Source organism: Anopheles ziemanni, chromosome 3 (assembly GCF_943734765.1).
Source record: "Anopheles ziemanni chromosome 3, idAnoZiCoDA_A2_x.2, whole genome shotgun sequence".
Taxonomy (NCBI): Eukaryota; Metazoa; Arthropoda; class Insecta; order Diptera; family Culicidae; genus Anopheles; species Anopheles ziemanni.
The window spans coordinates 84,185,761-84,207,854 of record NC_080706.1 but is presented as its reverse complement, the minus strand read 5'-3'; the positions used below and the strand labels follow the sequence as shown (position 1 = coordinate 84,207,854).

Below are 22,094 nucleotides of genomic sequence, written 5' to 3'. Positions count from 1 at the left end.
GCTTTGTAGCTAGGAAGTCACCCAAGGGCCATCAGATTCCATTCGAATTCGGGGAAAAGCGCTCTGGAAACAGCGGGAAACGAACCATGCCCGTGGCCAGAAGAACAGTTGGAAGTCAATGGAATTGTCACGGAACGATGTTTCTCACTTTCCACTAGGGAGGATGAGGAGGAGAAGAAAATGATGGAACAAATGAGCACGGAGGAGGGAACCAGGAAACGCTCAGAAACACTCATCTGGTTTTGATAATCCATCGTTTTTCCTGCGGTCCCATATAAGTCCTGCATGTCGCTGGGGCAGAGGTAGTGGAGAGTGGAAAGAAGGGAGTGGGAAAATGTGGGATGCTGTCCCAACACACCGCCAATCATGCCGGGTTTCCACGAAAACCATTATGATGGGGAATTGCACAAGGGCGAAGGAATCTTGCCTTCACGAAAAAGGGATATCCTAAGAAGCCCTTGGAAATGAAACACCTTCACGGTGGAACCGGTTCTTTTTAGCTGATGGACATTTTAAGGAGTCATAGAAAGTTGATGATCATTACTTGGTGACTGCTTGAGACAATGCTGTAATTTATGTTTTCTAGGAGTTATTAAAATTAAAACTCAGGTGATTTTTTTGGCTAACTCGTTTAAAAACAATTTTGTTAAAACTAAAAATTTAATTTTCTAAATAATGTCCCTGCTTTCTCTCACTGTGCGTTGGAGGAAATTTCCATCCTTACTGATTCTCCCTCTACTTGTTGTGCGCGAAATTCCCGCAAGTGAAAGTGGAAGTTACGCTTCCCCATTAAACTCGATTAGTGAAACACACAAACACTCCCTTTGCCCCGACTCGGCACGAGGTGGAACGGGCAAGAGTGAGGACGATAAATTGCTTATTTATGCCACATACTGAGTTCTGGAGAAGCGGGACAAAGCAACGTCGGCCAACTCCGCCGGGACTCCAACGGTAGTTCGCAAACACGGAAACGGAGGCAAATGTATGACAAGACCAACCCTTAAAACGGTGGGGCTTTTGTTTCTGTCAGCTTAGAGAGGGGACGAAAAACAAAAACAGCAGTCCTAAAAACATGCCGCCACATTTCTTTTTCTCATTTGTTCTATCTGCAATTTTCCCCAGAGGGAGTTTCGACCGTACCACTTTTGCTACGTTCTCACCCAAAAAATGACACACATGATAAAGATGAAAAATTATTGTTTTTAATCGTCTGTTTGGTTTTTTGCGTCCTACCACGTCCTGTCACAGGCACACACACATACACATATACAAAGAGGCAAAGTTGTGCGTTGTGTTAGGGATCTGATATAATTAAAATGATAACAGCGGGTTGCAAATCCGTACGTGATCTTGCTCCAGTGTTCGCCATCGCGCGTGCATAAGTCGTGGCGCGTCCCGGGGGAGGTTTCACACAAAATTTCACCCACATTTGGACACACATACACAAACAAATCTACCCACTCAAAAGAGCAACATCAGCCACACGTTGGTAAGGATCGCTGGGAAAATGCTGTGATATGTTGTGACTATTTTTTTGGCTTTGAAAAAGCATCTCCAATGTGAAACATTTCTCTAAAGCCGGTTTGGGAATGGGAAAAGGTCGTCATCCCGCGTCCCCGAGTTTACCGCAGGGCAAAGCGACCGAAAGGATGTGTGTGTGGTTGGGCGCTTTTGGGAGCAAATTTGAGAAATTCATTAAAAGGGATCCTAATGGCGAACACGAAGCATCACAGTTAGGGCGCAGGAAAATTCAAAAGTACAGTAAGTGACAAAACAAATGAACAGTATAAACTTACTTTAAGTAAACAATGCTGGAGAGTAAAAATGATTAAATAGCTGAAATATAATCGTTTACAATTCCTTTTAGAAAGTAGAAGAAACAGTAATATCTCAAGACTAAGAAAGCGTGCCAGCTGTGTAACACACTGTCACGCACAGGAGTTAGTGAAGCGCAAAATTCAAACGATAAAACATCTAATGAAGGCTTATGAACATCCACAAAAACATGCCACCAGAAAAACGACCACCTCGGCTCGAACAACTCAATATCGTCCTACGGGAGCTGGTATTGGCGAGAGAAAAGTTGGTCTTCTGACGCTTTCCTTTACCATTCAGCCATCTTATGAAATGCCTTCCCGTTGTCACGGTAAACCCCACCACAGAACCTCCATTTCAGCTCCATTGGGGAGGAAAAATTGACTCAATCTTCTGTCACCGCCAGACGTGGTGGAGCAGATCCTACGGTTCGTCACGGCAGAACCACCTGATTCGAGCTGGCTGTTTGCCCTATATCCCCTTGTAGTTTTACATCGTCAGATTCTGGTGTTTTGGATAGGAAAGATTTCGTCCGGTGAAACGATCCGCTTCTCTTCGGACGAATTTTCGACCGAAGCTGTGCGTTGTGCATCGGAGTGACAAGTTAATTAGTGGTCCGGCCGGTTCTGGAACATATCAATTCATTAACGAGTTTCACCGTAACCCTACGCAACCCCTAATTGCCATCGATCGCTTTGCGAAGCGGATACGTGTTGTTCGGCCTGGTCACGGATTGACCATGATGGGAAGAGATTGACCTTCGCTTCGAAGCACCGAGCGTCATCTCTGGGAGTTTTCTTGAGTGGGGGAGAGTGCTGGTAACGCAAGGAGTTTTATTATTATTTACTGCTTTCGGAGAAACCCAATTATGAAACACTTTTCGGATTTTTCGCAGAAACTTTTATTATTTCTTTCAAGAGAAGTCCTATTTACAAGATTTTGTGAAGGTATGTTAAACTTACCCTGACTATTTGATCGTTTGATTTTAACTCATAAATTAGATTCATGCAAGAAATTCAAGTAAAAAAGACAACGGTTTTGTTGAGCTTTTTCTCCGTTCCTTTGTGCATTTTGTGCCATTGTCTATCAATTTGTATAAACATTAAATATAAAACAAAAAGTGGGTACTTTTTGTTGTATGATTTCATTTAATTTATAACAATTTTTTAAAAAATCACCTACTTTTGTATGGAATTAGACTTGAAAATGGAACAATTTATACCTGAAAAATCGCGTTTATAATTTTCTCAAACGAATCGTCGTTATTGTCCTGCAATTCTTGCCATATTTATTTTTCAACTTTGTCCAACTGAATACAGCACCAGTAATTATGTTATTATTTTGAATCACTTCATGCTGCGTCACGTAAATTGCACATGACTTTTCAAACACCTCCGCCGAAACGGAAGCTGTCCGTCATCTTCATTATTAGCTTTGTCACCTTCTTGGCGGGTCGCATCGTTTGCAAGCGCAAGACCAAAAATATCTTTCCTTTTATCTTTCCCAAAGGCGCACCAAAACAAACGCAACCGCCAGCGTGAAATGTCACTCGGGACTGAGATATCTGCAAGAAACTTTTTCTCTCGTTTCCTACACGTGGTTGGCGGGAGTTTCAGCATCGCGAAACCGGAACGAAACAATCGCGCAACATTATCAGCTTACTTCGTTGAACGAGGTTCGTTTGGTGGTTTGGAATTTCCTCCCCTACCCTGCGGGGTGGGTATGAGTCAGTGCGGTGCATTTATGCTAAACCGTTTGCGTGTGGCATTTGTGAAACGAACACCCACCACCCACGATGGCGGTGTCAGCGAAATGTTTGTTTGGGAAGAGCGTAAATAAAATGTGAGTCCAAATGAACTGAACAAAGCGCGACTTGGGTGGAAAATGCACCCCCGGTGGCGGAGTTGATTTAATAGGCAACATATGCGCTACCTATTAGCTAATTTGTTTTGTCTTGTTCACCCTGTCAGCCGATTTGCCGCTAACTAAGAACGTCAGGTTATCTCTCTTCTTTCTTCGCATATTTCGCTTTATGCTAAAGCCGTCAAAAAAGTGTCCACAAACGTTCCCCACATGCGTGACTGAAAAACCTGCCCGAAAGTTCGGCACGGCAAACAGGGGGGGAAACCGGGGCCAACACAGGGACGGGCCCAACCTACAGCAGGAAGATTGTGAAGACCCCCTGCGATGAGCCAGGCGGGCCAGGGAAAAGTCGACTCGCGGGAACCTCGTCATCGTCATGATGAACTGAATATGTTTTTCTCTTCCTCCCAACTCGGCACCCAACATGTGTGCCCCGTTTTCCCGAACGTGTGGTAAAAATTTGTTGTTAACGAATGAATTATGACCTCCAGGGGAAAAAAAGACAAACCCGAAAATATGAAACAACGAAAATATGAAACGCGACCGGGGAGCCTGTGGTGGCGTGAGCCGAATGAATCGTAATTCAAGCGAAACGACCAAACCGGCGGCTCGAAATGGCCGAAAATAAAGTGCGGCTGGGAAAAGGAAAAATTGAAAAAAAAAACCTCGAGGCATAAGAAAAGGCGGGCACAAACACACACACATAATGTGGCCTAGAAAATATGATTCTTGCCTTGGCGTGCCTTTTTCAGCCCTCCGACGGACCGGAAAATACCTACGGATCACTTTTCATTTTTCTTTTTCCACTCCGATATTTTCGTTGGCCGTCGGAGGTCACGTTCTCTTCATCGACCATTTTTCGCTCCTGGCAGGAGGTGTTTGTTTGAGGTCAAACCTCACTCACACACACTTATGGCTAGCACAGAGCACGGCGAGAAAAATTTCTTCCAAAGGTCCTTCCGGGATTGTTTTTCACACACACATACATACCCAAGGAACGGGGAAACGGAACACCTCGTTGCAGTAGGTCAAAAACTAGTCCCAAGGAAAACCTCAAATGATGAACGTGTTGTTTACTTCAGCAACGTGATACATCCGGGAGGAAGCGTACGATGACCTTTATGGGCGCAGAAAAAGCCCTAGATCCTGACACCGAAAGGTGACGACCGTAGGTTAGTAGCATATTTATAGTTTGTGATAAATTGCACCGGGACCGGCACGACGAAACAAATCACCGACCTGTCCGAAGAGGAAAACCGTTGATGGAATGATAAATTCGCCAGCAAATTAGCAACGATTTTCCTAGCCATCGGTGAAGGGCGAAGTGGTTGCTGAGGGATACGATTGGGCCCGACAAACACGTATCTGTTGACAGATACGGATGAAAAGCGTCCCAAATCTATAACTCTTCCGTCCCCATTCGGTTGGGTTGTCGGATGTGATGTAGTGGACTTGGTTACGTGTACACGAAAAACACGAAATTTACATACGGTCGAGAAGTTTCTTTTTCAGCTAGTAGCACCTATTTCAAAACAATTTTTCTTTATCTATCTTAAACTATAATCAAAAACGTGTATGTATATGAATCATTTATTTAAAATCAAGCAATCCTAGCTTGTAAAGAAATGTAAATATATCAAAACACGGATTGTATAAATTATCTAGAAGACGAAAAGAATTAAAATTCTTCGACATCTAATCATTCATCGCTGTCCTTTGTGAAAATGTCGGTCCATTTACCATGTAGCGTGCAAGGCTAGTTTTCCTTACGCGTCTGTAGAATAAACGTCATCAAAAGAGGATCGGACAAGAACATGCCACATTCAACGAGCAGCAGATGCACTTTTTCCGCATCTCATCTCAATCACAACTGGCAAGTGATTTTGTTTTTCCTCGTGAAGTATTTTTCTAGCCTCTCCGTTCCGCTCACTGTGACGGGAAAAACTCTCGTAAACCTGAGCTATATAATCAACCGCTAGTCAACTGGCTCGCCATTTAGTTTCCACACTTTCCTTGACACTAGCTTTGAGTAGTTACTTGCTTACCAACCGTTGCGACGGCGGTGTTTGATGTCTTACTTACATTCCCCAGTCCGCGGCATGCATTGGCGAGCGTGAATCGGGAAGGAGTCGCACCCGAGACGAGTCGACCGTTCACCAAAATAGCCCACATGCCGCGAACAAGAAGTCACAATATGGAATCGTTTTATGCCACGCCGTGCCATGTGCGGTTGCCGGCGCATTAAAATATGGAGACAAAAAAAAACAATCATACACTGACACACACACACACATATCAAGACACTTCCATGACGGGACCAAATGTTTAGTGTCACCCATGGATGGAAAATATTTATTTTTCTCACCAATCACCAGACCGTTCAGTCTGTGGCCAACTCGGTGCCGTTGCCGACGAAACCAAGCACAAGTGGCAGAAAAGAACCAATCCCAGCAGCAAAGAAAATAGAACGTCGCTCAAATGTTGTTGTTGATCTCGAGGACAGCTAACGCGTAAACGAAGATTAGAGGTGTTATTTCGAAAACTCGTCCCGGTCCGAATTGACCCGAGAGCAGGAAAATTCTTTTACCCTATTTAGTGTGTTAATTATGGAGGGAAATGATGTTAAAAGTGGATTGTATCAATAACAACTTTGACACACACTCATACTACCAATTATAAAAAAAGATTGAAACCCAGTTTTGCAGCATAGTGACTAATAAATCAATCAAATCTATAACTCAAACAAAAAACAAACAAATTGAAAACAAAGTTCTTAACATAAAAGAGAAAGTAAGAAACACTTCTACAAAATCTCAAGGGGTTTGTAAATTGTTTGTGAGAAGACATAATGCAACAGTTCATTGCGCGGATAAATGATCACCGTAACTCGAAACGGCAACCTCCAGACATACCATTTGTAATCATAATTCTTAACCCTTGTTTCGACAATATTTCCCAGCTGTTTCACTCGTTTTAGTCGGAGAAGATGAAGAACAATCAACTTCTTAGCATAGCTTCGCTTAATATGAGCGTAGCTTGGATTTAGTTATTCTTATGGATTTTGAAAAATGTGCGCATTGATTAATACTTTTCAAAAGTATTTTTCTACACTATCTAATTGATTTCTATGCAGTTTTCTTCAATGCATTTTTAAATTTGTGGAAGTAATTTGAATAAATCTTCTAACAAACAATGTTTTTGGTAAAACTCATGATTACACATTTCTTCATAATGAAACCAAAACACACAGCCCAATTTAAATTGCAAATGCACAGGATAGCATTACATCCTCCAACAAACCGGCTGCCTTTCCTTTGCAAGAACATCTCCCTGGTTAGCTTGTTGCAAAACCAACCGGTAAATGCGCACAAACCCTTGCGGACCACGAAACCATGACCCCACAAACCACTTAACTGAAACAACTCCAAACAGCGTGTCGTAATTAAAATGTACTATTTTGGCTAGCGGCGCTGGCAAGTAAAGTAACTTGTAATTGTTCACCATCTTCACTGCCGCCGAACATTTATTTGCCTTTGCATTTACCCGACGCGTTGGCTTGGGGACTTTGCCGCACGCCGGTATGCCTTTGACGAAATGCAACTTTTCCGAGCGGTTTAACAGCGTTGAAACAAAGCGGGCTATTTTCTCGGGATAAATGGGAAAGGGGAAGCTCACCACAGCAGCTTTCCCGAGCGGACATGATGCCACGAAAAGTAGTCCGCTTTGGTGGAAAGGATACTGTCGGCACCACGCTACTAGAAAGCGAGGTTTGCATTTGCCTGTAAAGGGTTCCAAAATACAAAACCGCATCGCGTAGCACTGGATGTGTTTGTGTGTGTGTTGATTATGCCAACTGGCCACTGGAGAAATAATGTTGCACTACTCGGTGTTTGAAGCGGAGGAACATGGCAGCATTAACTCAGAGCGTGCCATGCTACCGTCGTGTAATAGACTGTTTTGTTTCGTTCTAATAATTTACTTCGCTTTCTCCTGGGCTTAGGTTGCATTATTTGAACTTACACTCGTACTGTTTTTTCCTGCCGCTGCTAGTAACGCTCTGAATGCCAACGTTGCTGCCAGTCGTCTACAGATGGACTAGCATTTATCGCTTTTTAGCAGCGCCATGGTACCGAGCACGCCGCCACGGACGGTTCGTTAAACAGCTGCTTCGCTATCACTTCCTGTCCAGCTGCATTATCAACGGGGGTCGGGGGTTTTTTTTGCGAGCATATTGTCGGCAAACATGGGTCATGCTTTCAGTTATTCTTATGATATGACATGTTATTGGGAAGGGGGAAGGGGAGGGTGGGGGGAGGTTTGTGCGATTAATAATTAAAAGATTTCCCTTACTGCGAGTGCCTTGACGACATGCGTTCGAATCCCTCTGGACCCTTACCTGTACGAGAGCAATAACTGTCCACGTACACAAAGGAAAAAAGTCTAGCATTGGAAAGGCATTGGAAAGGCATGACCGAAGACGGTTGTTACGTCAAGAACATTTTAATGTAGTTATTGTGTATCAAAAATGGATCAGAAGTGATCATATACATCATTTATAGCCTTTTCAGTTTCATTGAGCCCAATTTAATATCCTGTTCATTACACTTCCATACGAATATCTCAGTTTTGAATAATTTGAGCAAAGAAACTCAAACAGTAATTAAATAAAATCTTATATAAAGATCTTTAACGGTGAACAAACTGTTCATAATTGTAAGAAAATCGCAAAAATACTGTAAGAAGAGAACAATAAGCGAATTTATCCTATCCGAGACGACGAATCGAAAATAATAATGAAAATTAAACAAGTAAATCATAATTAGCTTTCTTCCGAATGCCAATATCATGTATAAAAGAATTATTCCCCATAATCTCTCATTCAATAACTAATCTTTTATTTTAACTGCATTTTAATCGGATTTTAACTGCAGTGATTTCGAGCTGTCACGTACCTGTCCACTATAATCTCCTATAATAAGGTCTAGCAATATATAACGCAAAACAATCGTGAGCGATGTAAGTGAGTTATTTAATTTAACAAAAATATTGAATAACAAAAATGATCATAGTTTAACAAGTTTTCGGAAAATTCTTATAAGAAGCTGTCAAAGTTAACGAATAACTGTTTTTTTGTTGAAACACTGCATGCAAAAATAAATTGTATGAACCGTAAACATAACTGTTCATTTATATTACCCGGACTTCTTTAGAAATACCTTCAGCACAGTTAATATTATCGTAATACAGGACAATAAAACGTTTGCTTTGTTCACAATTCTAACCTGACTTGCCATCGGCAATTAGAGTTCTATTCTCCTGCGAACGTCTTTCCGGTCCACGAGCAAAATCCCAATGCGACCACTGGCAACTCTCCGGGCGCCCATCATCAAAGGAAAACGAAAAGGATCGCCGGACGGTGCCGAACCCCCCCTTCATTAACACCCTAGCCAATTGCATCAGCTCCTGTTAATCGTTATCGACAACGGTTTAACGCCTTACAAATGACTCATCAAATTCCGTCCAATAATCTTCCTTCCGGTCGAATAGAAACGCGCGGTGAGGTGAGGCCCGCTTTCATTACGTTCGGAAAATCGATTCGGGTTGTTTCCTGCCACCTCCGACAGAGGAAGCCGCTCCCGAATGCTAGAAAAGTTCAAACTAATTGCCTTTCTTTTATGAACTTCCCGCCCCGTCCCGCGGTGGTGGAAATTTTCCATTTCCCGTAGGTAGTTCTTTTTTCCCGCGGGACTTTCGCACCGATTTACGACCAAACCCCCAACCGGACACGTGTTGGCGTGGTACTTTTCCCCCACGGTGGTATGAGATTTCCCTGGAAAAGCATGAACCACACGCACGTTTCATCCGTCCAGTACCTTTGATGGTGGAAAATTTCATAGAAAATGATTGCTCTCTCACGAGCCCGCAATGGGCTCTGGCTAGGGGCGCACTAATGGCCTCTTGGACTTCCCTCGCCCCGTGCGGTGGTTCACGTTTGACTTTTGGATATTATTTTTGATCACCAGACCGAGTGTTGCGTACAAATACATTATCCGTTGAGATGATGCTTGCCCTTTTTTCTTACCTTTCCATTAAGAGGAGGAAAATGTGTTGCATAAAATTTCACTCAACAAATTAGACTCGTGCTGCTTCCGCCGGATACACGTGTTTGCCTTCGAAAACTCTTGTTCCACTCGGAACTTTACACCTTAAATTTACATCCCAATGAAGACGAAAGGAGGAAAACAGCTTTACCGGAGCATCTTCCCTTAATCGGCACTCGCATCTCGAAATTACTATCCAACCAACGTTGATGCCTTCTAGCACCGTTTGGCATGTCCACCAAAAGTGTGTGTGCGTCGTAAATCGTGCAACCCGGTGAAGTAAAGGGCGCTCCCATTACGCACGGTGCACATTCACGGTGCCGTAATCTTTCGAATCGTTCGCGCCCAACACGGCACATCTCAGGTCGGAAGTTGCCGGATCAAACTCGCCCCAAACATGGACATCTTCCAGGGTATTCCAAGGTGGTTAGTGGAGAAGGCGGTGGAGAAGAAGAAAAAACAGCAAGTAGAATTGTGTGTAAATAAACGACCCAACCAAAATACCTTCATCTCGTACCTCAAAATGATGGTTCGTCGTAAAATCGTTTTACAAGCTACTCAAGTCCTAAACCGTTCCGACACCGTTTGGCGTCCACAGGAGCATTTGCGACCAACCGGAAGGGAAGAGATGTAGACATTCTTTGCGCTCGCGGCGAATTGGGGAGTTTTTTCACCCTTTTCTGCCATCATCGTACAAGATTTTGGGTCAAAAGCAAGCAAATGGCAATCATTTTGTCAAAGGTGAGCTACTGAGGAACGTTTTCTTTGCACGGTGGGATCGAAGATGGATAAAATGTAAACACTATTATGATATGATATATTTAATACGATGAAGGGCTTTACACTTAATTGAACAATTTTAATTTGTAAGTAAACATAATTTTATTTTTTTACTCAAATATTGTGTAAAAAGACTTGGTAAAAAAATGCACAGTCAAAAATTACTAAACCATGCCAAAGTTATATAAAGACTGGACTCCTTTTGATGCGTTGAAACCATGACAGCTCACATAAGCTTCACGAAAGTGATTGTTCCACTCTCACTGTTTTACCCTCTGCAATAACACTGTTCAACTTGCCTTCCGATTGTGCCAGGTGTTTGCAATGCAAGACACCTCGGCAGCGCCACCGGATTGCGGATCTGGGCACGCCTTAGTCGTCAACACGCGCCACACGGAACGGTACCGAAAGCGCCGTAGCAACAACTGCTGAGTGGATAATAAAAACTACATTGGGGCTTTATTTGTTTGCCATTTTCTCACCGCCCATTACGGGTCACTCACTCAACCGGTTGCTTACCGGCAAGGCACCAAAGTTGCCCTCCATTGGCCCGACCAGAAGCTACCGGCCAAAGTTTTCTCCATTTCCTCGGCCGGACGAACTAGGCAGCCAACAAGGAAAAGAACACGAAACGTTTCTTCGTGAGCCAAATTGTACCTAACGGACCGGCAACGGACTTTGCGCCCCGAGCCGTTCTTTGCGAGATTTGTCCAGAAACGGTCCGGGCCTGGGAGGGGGTCGTGGGAGGAGAAAAGTTTCACCTCACAGGACCGAAACCTGCCCCAGCCAGGTGAGGCTACGTGAGGCTATTAGGGTGGCCGTTACGTTGAATAATGCATGCGAAACTTTAAGGCGATGGCAGAAAAGCCTGTTGGAGTAAGTGAAGTTTGGAGCGTTTTTTTCCTTGAAAAAATCAATTTGTTTTTAACTTTATAAATTATTTACCGTTACTACTTCTATCATCTACGTGTTACCAAGATATGTATTACCAAACAAGATATTATTTACAGTTAGTATTACGAACATCCTTTTTATATTTCCTTTTACAAATTATAGAAGTAATCAACAGAAATCATATTTTTAAAGTAACGTTCTCACAGTACTATTGACACTGTGCAATTTGTTTTATCTCAGACATAAGGTGTCGGTCATATAATTTTCACGGACAAATTGATCCTCCAGCGAATGTTATACTTCACGTGCTTCCAAAGCAAACCTGGCACGGAAAAACTTTGAAGGAAATAGGTCATTTCTAATATAGGCTCGAGGCGAACCATACAACCTAACCCAAATTTCACAAACCCCTGCGCACGCAATGGATTTCGCCCATTTGCTTGGGAAAATGGTCGTACTGGGGTACTTTCACTCTAAGTGCAGTGTTTATGGAAGGTGGAAAACCCCTGTGGCACGCAGACGTACATGACGCGGTATGCCTCGACCACTATCGATCGGTACGCGTCGGTCGTCGGGTACTTCAAAGTAATAACCGAAAGCTTTTAGCGAAAACGAACCAACCGTTTGCTCCAATCTTGCCCTAGGACTGCTCGTAGCACGTTTGAGAATGTGAACTGAACGAAAAGTAAAGCCAAAACCACACCACTCACATACAACACAAAAAGCGTTTACAACTGGTAGAGTCTATAGCACAAGATATTGGTAAATTAAATGTCCAGACCGACAGGAAAGCAAATAACGCAAAATAAAGCTTATTTTCCTCACAACCTAGAGTGATGAAGCATGACAGTTCTTTTAAGTATAATTGATATGATCAACGCATTCAATCAGACCAAAAAACAAAAATCACAATAGATAAACAACACAGGTATAAAAAAAATTAACGGATTAAGAAAAGTTGAAACAATTAAATTAGCCATCAATAACAACACACAAACGTTCCATTTATTTCAACTAAGTAAAATCTTTACACAAATATATAAAATCTTACACAAAGATTATAGATTCCACGTGTAACCAAAACATTTCTTGTTAAACCAAGTTCGATCTTATTTTAAGCCTTTGATATCCATTTTAAGCCATTTTTCGGAGTGACGTGGATCATCGAAAGTTAATCGAGTGAACTCTGGACAGCCGTAATGTTTTATGCAAGCATATTAAAGTGGCCTAACTGTGACCAGCACTCATGTTATCAAACTTAACGCAGCTGCGCGGATGTTGCTATCACTATCGTTCCTTCTTCGTATCATTTTCGTATGTTAACACAAACACAAATCAGGGGTGTCGAATATTCAGCCAGACTCAACATAAAAGAAACATAAAATATTCTATCTTTCTGCCACCGATAACTCCAATTATTTAGGCAACAAAGTGATAACAATTAGTGTAATGCAAAAGTATCTCCTTTTATTTGTGCAAGATTGTGCTAAAAAATATGTGCACATTTTTCGTGTATGCCAGGATTTTATTTAGACCTAAAAATTTATTCCGGGTTAGCCACCACTGCATTCTTCCATATAAAAGCGCCACCGTTTCCTGAGACGGACCAATGTTTCAGTAGTGTCTTGAACATCTTATAACTGGACTGTTGTTTTATTGGATGAAATGTATCTAAACATTCGTCTTGTTAGTCTGTTTTGTGGTGTGGTCTTACTTTGGCAATCCGCTACAAGCTCTGCTAATAGTTCGGTGAATTCCGCGACGGACAACTCGATCGCTGGCTATGGATTCGAAGTGATGATGGCGAAACTTGACTACCTTCAATACAAGCTGTCCGAAATCGAGCTCGGACTGAAAGAGCGTGATGAAGAGGTGAAGGAAAAGCTGACCAAACTCGAGGAATCGATCGACGGCATCCAGTGGGCGATTTATCGACACGATCGAGATGCTGGCCATAACTTGACATCGTTGAACGCTCAATCTCGGAAGATCCTGGCTCAACAAACGGCGTGCGCTAACCATGAACAGATGCGGATGGAAATCGCACAACTAACTTCGAAGACAAATGCTACCAGCTACATGCAATGGTTCACAAAACAAACCTCTATCAAGGGTGCATTAAAGTCGTGTAAGGAGGCTCCTGCAAACAAATCCGGAGTTTATTCGATTCAGTTGGGTGAAGAAGGAAATCCGTTTGATGCGTTTTGTGAGCAGAACAGCTTCGGTGGCGGATGGCTGGTCATTCAGTATCGATTCGACGGATCCCTGGACTTCTATCGAAACTGGACGGAGTATCAAAAAGGATTTGGAAGTTTGGACCGTGAGTTCTGGATTGGATTGGAAAAGATTTACCAGCTTACATCGAGTCGGCCGCATGAATTGATGGTAGAAGTCAAAGACTTCAGCGGTTCTTACAGATATGCTCATTACGAAAAATTCGAAGTTGGTAGGGAAGTTGAGCAGTATATTTTAAAGACTCTCGGGACATATAATGGTACTGCGGGAGATTCGCTTCGGAGTCATTATAATATGAAATTTTCTACATTCGATCGAGATAACGATAACGATAGTAGTCAAAATTGTGGTGTTGCAAGGCATGGAGCATGGTGGTACTACAGTTGCACATCTTCCAACTTGAATGGTAGATACGCAAACGTAAGCAATTCTGCTTCAATTACATGGACTTCCTTTAGTAGTGGATTAGCATATTCAAGGATGATGCTTCGTGAAGTCTAAACTACATGTATTGTTGTAAAGATTTTAGCATCACAAAATCTATGTATATAGTTGCGTCATGAAATGTGAATTAACGCACGTAAAATGTATGGACTTGTATGAATTCAAGAAGAACGTTACTGTGTCACTAATAATTTGCTGCACAAATAAAATCATTTGTTTGGTTATTGCCGAATCATAAAAAATTAATATTGACCTCAATGTACTCTGAACAGGGTAAGCTGCATAATTTAAAAGAAACCCACTTTTAAGCCCCATGTTAAACAAGATGTTCAATGAAACGAATAAATTTTCTAGGTTGATCTTTTGTGATACTTTCCAACGAAGGACTTAATCCACAATCCATTCACCAAGTGAAAAGAAAAAGTTTTATTACATTTCACCGTCTATCAACACCGGACCTAATAAAGCTGAAATTATCCACCGGAGACCTGCGCGTTTTAACTTTGTTCCTCCAGCAGTTGATGGATGCATCAGGGCCTCCGGAGACCAACTACAATAAAACATAGCTGGTGTAATTGTTAAACGAAGCACGAGCACAATAAAACCATCCCGATGGTCTAGGATAGTCAAGGCTTTCTTTGTCCATCATCCTCTGTGCTACACTGGAACGGAATGATATAAGGATGGTGGAGTCAATTCACCTGGGATTTGACAAGATGTTCTTCCATTGCCGATGAGAAGCGGACGAGCGATTATTTGGGTTTCTCGATGGGACCGGGCTCCATTTATAACATAGCCGAGTCGACAAATTGCTTCCCCGAGAAACGCAAAATCTCGCTTACGGTGGCAAAACATTACAACCGAGAGTTCCTAGACCACGGTTCCTTGCACACAACTTCCTAATAAAATTCTGTGGTTACTGCTTTATTAGCAGCCGTGTAGAACCATGTTGAAAGAATAAGATACACGTTTCAATTCTTTGACTAACACCCAAGGGATCTATTTGGGAAATAATGAAAACTTTCATCATAATCATCATCATTATTACTCTTCTCAAAATAAATATTCGCAGTCTTTGATTATCTTTATTACCAGTTCTCGAAGCAGTTTATAATTTTCAAAAAAAACCTCGATCTCACGAAAGTTGAAAGCAGAATATATCTTTGTACCTACATTGTTTGATGTGTAATGTTTTCTAAACATGTTTTCAACTGAATTGTTCAATTCCAAGATGGTACTGTTCTCAGGCATAATTACAATTGCTTTTCTGCGCCAACAAACACACCCAGACAAGACATCACCTCCCCGTTACAACAACCAAGCTGTTGCCAAGATGTCTGAAATCGAAGCAAATTCGATAAAACATGTGTCAACACTTGTCAACCGTCCCAGGGAACGCCGACCCCAAACCCATTGCCTGGCTGCAAAGCGGACAAATGTTTGCACAAATCATAAGCGAGTAATCATCTTACCGTGATGCATAAGCGAAAGGACCCCTGGCTGAACAAAAACTCCCCCGAGCTCTTTTCCATCGGCCCGGTTTCCTAATCGATTAATCGTCTTGTATCGCAAAACCATATAATCATCGGTTCCGGCTTCGCGAAAGTACACACATACGTACGCACGCGTCGGGACTTAGGAAAATGCAAATTGCTGCGACTGCTTCCCGAGACAGTTGGGCGACTTTCCCAGCAGCCTGGCGCTCTGGTGGTCGTACACTCCCGAGGGATCTCCAGTACGGTGAAGTTGGTTCGTGCCCGGCTTCATGCGTGAGGCTGAATTTAATTACCACTCGCTCGATACAATCGGTCCGAGCAGCACTTAGAGCCGCTCACAAACCACCACGCAAAACCGGCTGCCGGATGTTCGCCAGAGTTTCGAGGACGCCTCGTTGTAGCATTAAGTATGTTTACAGAGCCATGCTTGCAACAAATCGGGGAGCCTTGGATTGGGCAACCGTTCCGATGCACTTCACCCTCGCCACAAGTGCTTTGCTTCGTGTGCATACAAACACTGACAACAAACCCGGTTCGGTGTGCACCGGCTAAGGACACTCTCACTGACACGCTGCCCAAGTGTTGGTGCACCCTGCTGAAGAGCTGCACCATGCTGAAACGTCGATTTAGTCGTTCCCTTTATATCCGTTCGGGTGAATTTCGTCCTGGAACACAAAGGCGTGCTGTAGGGCCTTCAGGAAAAAAGGGCTTCATTATGCACGCGACGAGCCGAACGGCCACGATTATACGGAACGCGACCCTTTCGCCCCTTCACCACCTCCTCCGATGGTTTGTTTGACTTACTTTTACCCCCATTCTCCGGTCGGAACCGGGGAGAGGTAAAGTGGTTGGTTTCCCAGAAACGCGCGTTTTTCGCGTGTCTATTATTTACACAGCTAATGAACTGGTTAATAAACACGATTATGCACTTGCAGTGCCACACATCGTACCGCAACTTCACAATTTGTCCGCACCATCATCATCACCATCATCATCATCAACGGTAGTGGGAATCATAGGGTAACAGGTTTAGCGGAAAGGTTGCAACCAAAATTAATTCATACTCCTGCTCCTAGTCAAGTAAACTGGAGGATAATCGCATCCAAAGCCGTTCGTGTCTGCTCCTGTCGGTATGGAAAGCTGGATTCGTGTACCGAATGTTTCGAACAGGGGCAGGCAAATCGATCAGCACATAATGAACGGGAGCCGCATTTGTGCTGCCTGATTGCGACGCAATTTCCCAGCGGGAATGTCAATAAAGAAAACAATTTGTAAGCGATTTTCAGTTATGCGCGAATTTTGAATGGCGAATGGGGTAAAAACTGACAGGTGAATGGCCGAAGAATGAGGTTCTGATTCGATATCATAATCAATAAGTTAAATATGTCCTTTATAGTGCACATGAGTTGTAAGTTGTTTACATTGCAATGCAAAGAAAACAATGATTGATAATCAATTAGATTCAAAATCAATATTTCAATTACAAAACAAAACGAGAAAAGGTTCTTGATGAAGGAAAACTGTCATTAACGTTATTTAATTTCATTCGATAAATAACGTCAAAAATACTAAGACAAATAATTTTTATTCGTTTGCTGCTAGTGAAAACACAAACACTGAACCGAAAAGCTACCTTAACCTGTCGTGGTCTGGACTCCGGATCCACTGATCAGTTTCCTAACGTCATAATTTTGTTTATTATCACTAGGTAAATCGGCCCGGTTACACGGGCCAGTTACAGTACCCGTTTACAGGACCCGTTTACAGGACCCATTTACAGGGGCCGTTTACATTGCCCGGTAATAGGTCCCGTTTACATGGCCCGGTAACACGGCCCGTTTACAGGGCCCGGTAACACGGCCAATTTACAGGTCCCGGTTACAGAGCCCGTTTACAGAGCCCGTTTACATGGCCCGTTTACAGGGCCCGGTAACACGGCCCGTTTACAGGGCCCGGTAACACGGCCCGTTTACAGGGCCCGTTTACAGGGCCTAACCTTATGGATGTAGTTTTATTGCTAATTTTATTCTGCGTTGGTTATTATTCTGCTTTGGTTATTTTCATCATGTTGAAGCACCACCTTTCCCAAGAGTAACTACAATGTTCGAAAAAATTGTCCCCCAAATCATGAAAACGTTTCATTGCAAACTTTGAATGAAACTTTGTAGCAGATTTCCGCTTTGCTTTGTTTTATTTTTCGGTAAAGTAACCTTCGATAATCAATGTAACCATCGATTACCAAAAATCAGAGCGCAAGGAAAATTTCCCCTTCCATCCTGCATCTATGGTATCCTTCGCAACAGCATAACGCGTAGGGGAGGCTGACGCGTCAGCACAGTGCATCTCGCTTTCGCGCTCGCTTCGCTCGTTCACCTTCGCTATTGCTATCTATGCTTAAGGTCGAAATTGTATCTCGCTTTCGCGCTCGCTTCACTCAATCGTGCTATCTAATGGAACCACTCAGTTAGCGCAATTTGTATAGCGACTAGGTAAAACGGCCCGGTTACACGGCCCAGTTACAGGACCCAGTTACAGGACCCAGTTACTGGGCCCGTTTACAGGGTCAGGTTACAATACCCGTTTACAGGGCCCGTTTACAGGACCCGTTTACAGGATCCGTTTACAGGGCTCAGTAAGGGGGCATGTTGACAGGTCCCGGTAACACGGCCCGTCTACAGTTCCCGTTTATAGTGCCCGTTTACAGGGCCCGGTAAGTGGGTCCGTTTACAGAGCCAGTTTACAGTGCCCGGTTACACGGCCCAGTTACATGACCCGGTTACAGGGCCCGGTAACACGGCCCGCTTGCAGGGCCCGTTGACAGGTCCCGGTTACAGGGCCCGGTAGTACGGCCCGTTTACGTGGCCCGGTAACACGGCCAGGTTACACGCCCCAGTTACAGGATCCAGTTACTGGACCCGGCTACAGTGCCCGGTGACACGGCCCGTTTACAGGGCCCGGTAAAAGGCCCATTTACTGGGCCCAACCTTATGGATGTAGTTTTATTGTTGATTTTATTCTGCGTTGGTTATTTTCATCACGTTGCAGCACCACCTTTCCCAAGAGTAACTGCAATGTACGAAAAAATTATCCCCCAAATCAAAAAGTTTCATTTTCTTCCTATTACAAACTTTGAATTAAACTGTGTAGCAGATTTCCGCTTTGCTTTGTTTTATTTTCTAGCAAAGTAACCATCGATCATCAAAGTAACCATCGATTACCAAAAAATCGTTCAACATTCATCAGCTCGTGGAACCAATCAGAGCGCAAGGAAAATTTCCTCTTCCATCCTGCATCCTTGGTATCCTTAGCAACAGCATAGTGCGTAGGGGAACCTAACGCGTTAGCACAGTGCATCTCGCTTTCGCGCTCGCTTCGCTCGTTCACCTTCGCTATTGCTATCTAAGCTTAAGGTCGAAATTGTATCTCGTTTTCGCGCTCGCTTCACTCAATCGTGCTGTCTAATGGAACCACTCAGTTAGCGGAGTTTGTATACGGGATTTGCCAAATCATATAAACCGTATAGCACTTAGTTGGCGTTGCGCACTTGTGGCAAATCAAAACCATTTCTTTAATGTCAAAAACCTTAGCAATATGAACTCCAAAGAAAAAATTCTTCGTTCTAGCCTTGCTGTTACAAAGCAATAAGATGTCATCAATACTATTAAGAAATATTGCTCAGAAACTGTTTGCGGGCCGTAAACAAACATCATTTGAAGATATTCATCGACAAAAATATTGGAAAGCACGAAGCGCGTGCTACTTTGCTAATCTGATGTATCGAACGCTTAAACTCTGGCTCGATAAGTTGGAAAATTAATTGCCGTATCAGGTATTATTGAATAATTCCACGATGGTTAGGAAACGGGATGTTTCACCCAGGACAAACACGCACGCATGTTTCAACGACATGGTAGGGAAACAGCTTTGCATAACATGATATTATGTTTTGAAGAGCATGTTTTGATGCATTGTCGTCGCATCGAAAGTCGACTGGAAGTGAATGTGAGGAAAATTGTTTCTCCCCATGTCAATCGTAGATATTCCCCTTTACACGGCCTTCCCCGCAATAATTCCGACTATCTTAACCACAATAATATAACGCCTTGGTGCATTGGTCGTCCCCGTTCGTTACTAAGCTGTACCATAATCTGTGGCTTCCACCATCTCGCAAACTTTGGAATCTGCAGTCTTCCACCACGTGTCTAACACGACTCTTGATCTTGCTTTGTATACGGTTATCTTGCAATCGCTCGAACAACCACTAAGGCCACAAAATCCAATTTCCGAAACGTTTGTGTGAATGCAGTGTTTCGTTTGACATCATACATCGTTGGACTGAGATATGAGCAGTTGAACGATGGCAAGTTTGCATCGATTTCCTATCGTCTTTTCACTTTCATGATCCATCATTATGCCGCTTTAAACGCCCTGATGGCTTAATATAATTTTAAAGCTCATTAAAGCCAATTCAAAAGCAATACTGAAACCTAATCATACTTTTTATTTTATGCATACCTTACTTACCTGCTTTACTTAGCTGGAATGTATCTACTTGAAATATAAGGCACTTTACCTAAAACCATCGAGCAATAAAAATTAAAATACACTTAAGCTTGTCACCATAACAAAAGATCGTTTATCATCCTTAAAAACACTAGCCGCCACCTCTTGAAATCAACTGCCTACAAATTATCACTTGTTCATTAGCGAAATTGCTACAATAAATCTTTCTCGCTTCTTATCTGCTTCCAGGTAATTATCCGCACGGATTAAACGCTCTATCAGCAACACGACGCAGTCGTCCGGAGTTTCAGGATGAATCTACGTCAATTCATTTTTTCCTCGGTTACCATTCACCTCAACTACTCCTGTATCAACCATATAAGTTCCCTAACGGAAGAAAACTCGAAGGTAGATCAGGCCATTAACCCAGCCACCCGATCTGTCTATGAGAAAATTCGTCATTCAACGGATTTCAGACACGAAGAGCTGAAAACAACCCATCCATCGAGCTGCCAGGTGAAAAACTCGTCGAAGATTTTCTTTTCAGGCGAACCTATCAGGATCGCTGGCAAAATTACTCGCTAAACAAAACTCCATAAATCATGGTAAATTTCATCGGAAGGCAAAAACAAAAACGCTGCCTTGAGGCAATCAAGGGATGGAACAGTATTTTCAGGCGAGAATGGGGACGATTTCGTTCAATTCATTCATCTTCATTACAACGTCGTCATCGTGAACATGGAAGTAGGTGGCTAGAGTGTAGAAAAGAAACTCTAGCCTGTTGTAATGAAAAAGGTGGCAAAACACCCTCAGATTGAATATCGACGCAGTGCGGTGTAATTTTCGTCCGGCACTTTTCCCAACCTTGCGTGGTGATTTTTATATTTACCGCCCGTTTCGACGGCACCATTCACTATAACATGCCGCACCATAACTCTCCGGTTAATGACTCAATCGAAGGATATTCAAATTTGATTGCGTCCCGACCACCAGCGCTTCCATCGTCCGGTGGAATTGGTTCGCAAAATAATCGCAAATGTGAAAAATTACTCCCATGCTAGCGGAAGGTGTTCCGCGTGCCGCAACTTCACTGGCACCTTTAAATGGACGCACCGGCAAGCGGAACCTGTTCGCGATATTTCAAAACACAACCATTCCACCACCATCACCGCCAAGGGAATCGTTTCTCATTCGTGCCCTGAAAAATGCATCCTACGTGATCAGCGCCAGTATAGTGGTCGGGAAATTGAGTGCCGGAGTTTGGTGAGCCTAGACAAAAAGCGCTACCAGGCGATGAAGAGTATTTTGTATTCCACACGTGTGCGTACTGTTTGGATTGAGTTCGCCCTTCTGGAATGTTAGCGTGGCACAAATTTTATTTATTATCATAATCATGTTCCTTCGCGTGAAAACATTAGGCAAATGTTGATTTCGAACTCACTACTTTATAACAGTACAAATAGCGCATCCTTATTCGAATAAACAAGGACGACGTTTTTGCGTACTTCAATATTTGCAGATATGCTACTTTGAAATGGAGATTTATATGTGAGCAGAGTTAGATCACTCGTTGTTTTCTCTTCAAGTTTTATGTAAATTTAACAAACAATTTCATTATTTTACGTCAAAAATTCATGCAGATTTTATCATTACCAATCAGTATGTCTGTTCAAAACACTGTTCATTTTTAAGTGATATTGTCCAACGCACAAAACCTCAAACAATATTCCGGATTATATTCAAACACTTTATGGAAAATTTTCAACCTTACTAAAGGACAGGAATGCTAAAAACCACACATAAGCTATAAACATCCATGTTTCAAATATCTACAACATTGAAACAAAATGGAATATTTTAAATAATATAATAGAATTTTTTATAGGAATTTTTATCACTTTTGCGTGAAATAACTCATTTCTACATTAAATTTCACATAGGAAAACGATACATGTTTTTCATA

At 42.7% G+C, this 22,094-nt stretch overlaps 1 protein-coding gene across 1 annotated transcript; it reads left to right on the top strand.

Moving 5' to 3' along the window:
- Positions 1 to 13,253: 13,253 nt before the first annotated feature.
- Positions 13,254 to 16,635, top strand: LOC131285667 (fibrinogen-like protein A). The gene is made up of 2 exons (XM_058314525.1): positions 13,254 to 14,108; positions 16,564 to 16,635. The coding sequence occupies exons 1-2, from the start codon at positions 13,254 to 13,256 to the stop codon at positions 16,633 to 16,635; spliced, it is 927 nt and encodes a 308-aa protein (XP_058170508.1).
- The last annotated feature ends 5,459 nt before the right edge of the window (positions 16,636 to 22,094 follow it).